We start from the raw sequence: 6,816 nt of genomic DNA, 5'->3' as shown, positions 1-6,816 counted from the left end.
CATTTCTCTAGTAGCACTGAGATAGATTTTGCTTAAAGCATAACAAATAAAACCTTTTACCATAGCCAGCAATGTTCAAGCTAAAAAAAGCATGTTCATAACTGTTGCATGATGAATGATTTTACTTTGACATCAAACTGCTTCTGATTGAGGGTTTTTCGGCTCCCAAAATGATCATATCAGTCTGTCAGCCAGTCCTTCCTCCACTTTGGTCCAAACGGAAATTAAAATAATTCAGCATGTGCTTGATAAAGTATCAAAAAAAAAACAACAACAATATATACTATGACGTGTCTCGACTATAGTATGCTATGTTATTTTTAGCCATTTTCTAGACATTCTATATTATGTTTTTGGCTGTTTTTTCAACTTAGTATACTATAAAGTGTCTCGACATGCTATAATATGAGTTTTTTATCATATTTTGGATGACTTACTATAGTATAACTTTTTTGTCATGTTTCTGACAACATACTCTAGTATGACTTTTTTTGGTCATATTTCTGATGACATATGCTAACACTAGCGACAAAAAAATTAATACTATCATATGTTAATGTTAGCACTTAAATCACTTCTGCGCCAAAGTACAACCTTAAAGAGACATTCAAATCTTATATCGGTCTTATTCCTAGGATAGAGAGAGATATGTGAATCAGTCATCAATCTACAAGACTCATTTATAGTACTTCATGGTGTAATGCTTTTTTAACCATTTTCTAACCCCACGTTCTTTTCTTTATGTAGTAATATTACAACAGATTTTTTTCTTACTTTTTGGCCTTGTGTGTGTGTGTGTGTGTGTGTGTGTGTGTGTGTGTGTGTGTCTGTGTGTGTCTGTGTGTGTCTGTGTCTGTGTCTGCTACCCCTGTGAGAAAAGTGACCTTTGCAACATGCTCCTCCTCATTTACTGACTTAACATTACTACTTCATGGTGGTGAAGTACTTTGTGTGTTGTCCAATAATTAACTACGTGACTGATAAGGCACAAATAGGAGGGAGAAAAAAATAGTGATATGTGAAGACAAAAGAGGAAGAGAAGGAAAGAAAGACATCAGATAGAGAAATAAAGTCAACATAGAAAAAAGGAAGGACGTTGACTCAGCAGTTGCAGTGTGACGGGACAACAGGAAGAGGAAAGCTCTAACAGTGTGCGAGTGTGTGCTGAGTTTCTCCTTTTAGGCCTTTTCTACTGCCGAGCGATGTACTCCATGGAGGACACACAGGTGGCCAGGACCATTGAGCTGAATGATGGCACACGATTGCCAGTTTTGGGTCTTGGAACATGGAAGGTAGTCAAACACCCATTCGTATATCTGCTTTCTAATGTAAACAATCTGTTTTTTAACAATTTGTCATGTAGCGTACAGTTTAGACGGTGCAAATACATGCATTTTAAGTAAAATGGAATTTAGTGAATGAACTTTGTCTTTGGAGGCAATTGAGAATACAGGATTCTGACGGGCAGATTATTTATCCTTCAAGTCACAGAGCAAGGAAGATTAAGTCAGGCTGAAAAACACTTATTTTGGTTTGCAGAAGTTCAGTATCACTCCCATATCTGTGGAGTAACTATGGAGTGGAACCTTTAGACGATTAAGTAGATTAGCATTAAGACTGATTGCACAGGGATGCAATTAATTGCTCTGTCTAAATTCAACAAGCACAAATTCGAAAAAGCACATTGTTTTTGAACTGGTCAAAAGGGGGCGCCCTAATGCCATTTAAATTTTTATATAAAAACTCATTTTGACTTCTCCCCCTGAACTGTTGGTCCGATTCATGCCAGTTTTCTGTTGTTGCACCAAACTCACCGAAAGATATCAAAATACTTAAATACCCTGAGAAACATACCCTGAGAGCACTTGGGGGTACTACAAGTCTAAAAATGAGCATTGCATGACACAAACTACACAGTAAATCAGAAACTGTTTGTTGCATCATTCCAAAACTTGAAAGATATGTTGAATTAAAATATTGAACCATATGTGTTGAAGTTTATGGCACACTTAACTATGACTATATCATCAAATTTTCATTGCATACTGTACTATTACTTTTTCAACCACATTGTAATTGCATACAAAACTCTATACTATCACCTTTAGTGTCATCCAAAATATGACCAAAATGTCATACTATAGCATGTCGCTCAAAATAATACAAAAGACCTACCATACTATGTTGTCAGACATATGACCAAAAAGTCATATTATAGTATGATATTGTAGTAAAATATGACAAAAAAGTCTGACTATAGTATTTTGTCAGAAATATTAGCAAAAAGTCATACTACAGTATGTCGTCAAAGTTATGACCAAAAATTCGCATGGCAAAAATGTCAAATTTTGACACGTCCCAAAAATGGCTGACAATGACATATTATAGCTTGTAGACACGCGTCATAGCATGCAAAGTGAAAATCAAGGACAAAAAAGGACAAAAACGTCATTATTTAGCATGTTGAAAAAATGGCCAAAAATCGCATACTATAGTATGGCAAAAATGTCAAAATTTGACATGTCCCAAAAATGGCTGAAAATGACATATTATAGCTTGTAGAGACGCGTCATAGCATACAAAGTGAAAATCAAGTACAAAAAATGGCCAAAAATCGCATACTATAGTATGGCAAAAATGTCAAAATTTGACATGTCCCAAAAATGGCTAAAAACAACATATCATAGCTCAGACAGTTGCGTTATAGCATACAAAGTGAAAAGAAAGGACAAAAAAGGACAAAAACGTCATTATTTAGCATGTTGAAAAAATGGCCAAAAATCGCATACTATAGCATGGCAAAATTGTAAATTTTTGACATGTCCCAAAAATGACTAAAAACAACATATTATGGCTCGTAGAGTTGCGTTATAGCATGCAAAGTGAAAAGAAAGAACAAAAAAGGCTAAAAATGTCATTATTTAGCATGTTGAAAAAAATGGAGAAAAAATTGCATACTATAGTATGGCAAAAATGTCAAATTTTGACATGTTCCAAAAATGGTTAAAAACAACATATTATAGCTCGTAGAGTTGCGTTATAGCATGCAAAGTGAAAAGAAAGGACAAGAAAGGCCAAAAACGTCATTATTTAGCATGTTGAAAAAATGGCCAAAAATCGCATACTATAGTATGGCAAAAATGTCAAATTTTGACACGTCCCAAAAATGGATGAAAACAACATATTATAGCTCGTAAAGTTGCGTTATAGCATACAAAGTGAAAAGAAAGGACAAAAAAGGCCAAAAACGTCATTATTTAGCATGTTGAAAAAATGGCCAAAAATCGCATACTATAGCATGGCAAAAATGTCAAATTTTGGCATGTCCCAAAAATGGCTAAAAACAACATATTATAGCTCGTAGAGTTGCGTTATAGCATACAAAGTGAAAAGAAAGGACAAAAAAGGCCAAAAACGTCATTATTTAGCATGTTGAAAAAATGGCCAAAAATCGCATACTATAGCATGGCAAAAATGTCAAATTTTGGCATGTCCCAAAAATGGCTAAAAACAACATATTATAGCTCAGACAGTTGCGTTATAGCATACAAAGTGAAAAGAAAGGACAAAAAAGGCCAAAAACGTCATTATTTAGCATGTTGAAAAAATGGCCAAAAATCGCATACTATAGTATGGCAAAAATGTCAAATTTTGACATGTCCCAAAAATGGATGAAAACAACATATTATAGCTCGTAAAGTTGCGTTATAGCATACAAAATGAAAAGAAAGGACAAAAAAGGCCAAAAACGTCATTATTTAGCATGTTGAAAAAATGGCCAAAAATCGCATACTATAGCATGGCAAAATGTCAAATTTTGGCATGTCCCAAAAATGGCTGAAAACAACATATTATAGCTCATAGAGTTGCGTTATAGCATACAAAGTGAAAAGAAAGGACAAAAAAGGCCAAAAACGTCATTATTTAGCATGTTGAAAAAATGGCCAAAAATCGCATACTATAGCATGGCAAAAATGTCAAATTTTGGCATGTCCCAAAAATGGCTAAAAACAACATATTATAGCTCAGACAGTTGCGTTATAGCATACAAAGTGAAAAGAAAGGACAAAAAAGGCCAAAACGTCATTATTTAGCATGTTGAAAAATGGCCAAAAATCGCATACTATAGCATGCCAAAAATGTCAAATTTTGGCATGTCCCAAAAATGGCTGAAAATGACATATTATAGCTTGTAGAGACGCGTTATAGCATGCAAAGTGAAAAGAAAGGACAAAAAAGGCCAAAAACGTCATTATTTAGCATGTTGAAAAAATGGCCAAAAATCGCATACTATAGCATGGCAAAAATGTCAAATTTTGGCATGTCCCAAAAATGGCTGAAACAACATATTATAGCTCGTAGAGTTGCGTTATATAGCATACAAAGTGAAAAGAAAGGACAAAAAAGGCCAAAACGTCATTATTTAGCATGTTGAAAAATGGCCAAAAATCGCATACTATAGCATGGCAAAATGTCAAATTTTGGCATGTCCCAAAAATGGCTAAAACAACATATTATAGCTCAGACAGTTGCGTTATAGCATACAAAGTGAAAAGAAAGGACAAAAAAGGCCAAAAACGTCATTATTTAGCATGTTGAAAAAATGGCCAAAAATCGCATACTATAGCATGGCAAAAATGTAAATTTTTGACATGTCCCAAAAATGGCTGAAAACAACATATTATAGCTCGTAAAGTTGCGTTATAGCATACAAAGTGAAAAGAAAGGACAAAAAGGCCAAAAACGCGTCATTATTTAGCATGTTGAAAAATGGCCAGAAATCGCATACTATAGCATGGCAAAAATGTCAAATTTTGGCATGTCCCAAAAATGGCTAAAAACAACATATTATAGCTCGTAGAGTTGCGTTATAGCATACAAAGTGAAAAGAAAGGACAAAAAAGGCCAAAAACGTCATTATTTAGCATGTTGAAAAAATGGCCAAAAATCGCATACTATAGCATGGCAAAAATGTCAAATTTTGGCATGTCCCAAAAATGGCTAAAAACAACATATTATAGCTCAGACAGTTGCGTTATAGCATACAAAGTGAAAAGAAAGGACAAAAAAGGCCAAAAACGTCATTATTTAGCATGTTGAAAAAATGGCCAAAAACCGCATACTATAGCATGGCAAAAATTTCAAATTTTAGCATGTCCCAAAAATGGCTGAAAACAACATATTATAGCTCAGAAAGTTGCGTTATAGCATACAAAGTGAAAAGAAAGGACAAAAAGGCCAAAACGTCATTATTTAGCATGTTGAAAAATGGCCAAAAATCGCATACTATAGCATGGCAAAATGTCAAATTTTGGCATGTCCCAAAATGGCTAAAAACAACATATTATAGCTCGTAGTTGCGTTATAGCATACAAAGTGAAAAGAAAGGACAAAAAGGCCAAAACGTCATTATTTAGCATGTTGAAAAAATGGCCAAAAATCGCATACTATAGCATGGCCAAAAATCGCATACTATAGCATGGCAAAAATGTCAAATTTTGGCATGTCCCAAAAATGGCTAAAAACAACATATTATAGCTCAGAAGTTGCGTTATAGCATGCAAAGTGAAAAGAAAGGACAAAAAGGCCAAAAACGTCATTATTTAGCATGTTGAAAAAATGGCCAAAAATCGCATACTATAGCATGGCAAAAATGTCAAATTTTGGCATGTCCCAAAAATGGCTAAAAACAACATATTATAGCTCGTAAAGTTGCGTTATAGCATACAAAGTGAAAAGAAAGGACAAAAAAGGCCAAAAACGTCATTATTTAGCATGTTGAAAAAATGGCCAAAAATCGCATACTATAGCATGGCAAAAATGTCAAATTTTGGCATGTCCCAAAAATGGCTAAAAACAACATATTATAGCTCAGACAGTTGCGTTATAGCATACAAAGTGAAAAGAAAGGACAAAAAGGCCAAAACGTCATTATTTAGCATGTTGAAAAATGGCCAAAAATCGCATACTATAGCATGGCAAAAATGTCAAATTTTGGCATGTCCCAAAAATGGCTGAAAATGACATATTATAGCTTGTAGAGACGCGTTATAGCATGCAAAATGAAAAGAAAGGACAAAAAAGGCCAAAAACGTCATTATTTAGCATGTTGAAAAAATGGCCAAAAATCGCATACTATAGCATGGCAAAAATGTCAAATTTTGGCATGTCCCAAAAATGGCTAAAACAACATATTATAGCTCAGACAATTGCGATATAGCATACAAAGTGAAAAGAAAGGACAAAAAAGGCCAAAAACGTCATTATTTAGCATGTTGAAAAAATGGCCAAAAATCGCATACTATAGCATGGCAAAAATGTCAAATTTTGGCATGTCCCAAAAATGGCTAAAAACAACATATTATAGCTCGTAAAGTTGCGTTATAGCATGCAAAGTGAAAAGAAAGGACAAAAAAGGCCAAAAACATCATTATTTAGCATGTTGAAAAAATGGCCAAAAATCGCATACTATAGCATGGCAAAAATGTCAAATTTTGGCATGTCCCAAAAATGGCTAAAAACAACATATTATAGCTCAGACAGTTGCGTTATAGCATACAAAGTGAAAAGAAAGGACAAAAAAGGCCAAAAACGTCATTATTTAGCATGTTGAAAAAATGGCCAAAAATCGCATACTATAGCATGGCAAAAATGTCAAATTTTGGCATGTCCCAAAAATGGCTAAAAACAACATATTATAGCTCGTAAAGTTGCGTTATAGCATGCAAAGTGAAAAGAAAGGACAAAAAAGGCCAAAAACGTCATTATTTAGCATGTTGAAAAATGGCCAAAAATCGCATACTATAGTATGGCAAA

At 34.1% G+C, this 6,816-nt stretch overlaps 1 protein-coding gene across 1 annotated transcript in view; it reads left to right on the top strand.

Annotated features, from left to right (window-relative positions):
- Positions 1-938: 938 nt before the first annotated feature.
- The window catches only part of LOC121950579 (aldo-keto reductase family 1 member B1), a 30,307-nt gene continuing 24,429 nt past the window's right edge, over positions 939-6,816 (top strand). The window contains exon 1 of the mRNA XM_088080134.1: positions 939-1,292. Within this exon, the coding sequence (XP_087936260.1) occupies positions 1,203-1,292 (90 nt within the window). The 5' untranslated portion in view covers positions 939-1,202. The remainder of the gene's footprint in view (positions 1,293-6,816) is intronic.

The sequence above is a fragment of the Plectropomus leopardus genome, chromosome 7, assembly GCF_026936395.1.
Source record: "Plectropomus leopardus strain MGB_pleo_1.0 chromosome 7, ASM2693639v1, whole genome shotgun sequence".
Classification (NCBI taxonomy): Eukaryota; Metazoa; Chordata; class Actinopteri; order Perciformes; family Serranidae; genus Plectropomus; species Plectropomus leopardus.
The sequence above is the reverse complement of the archived record's forward strand: the minus strand, read 5'-3'. Positions and strand labels throughout refer to the sequence as shown.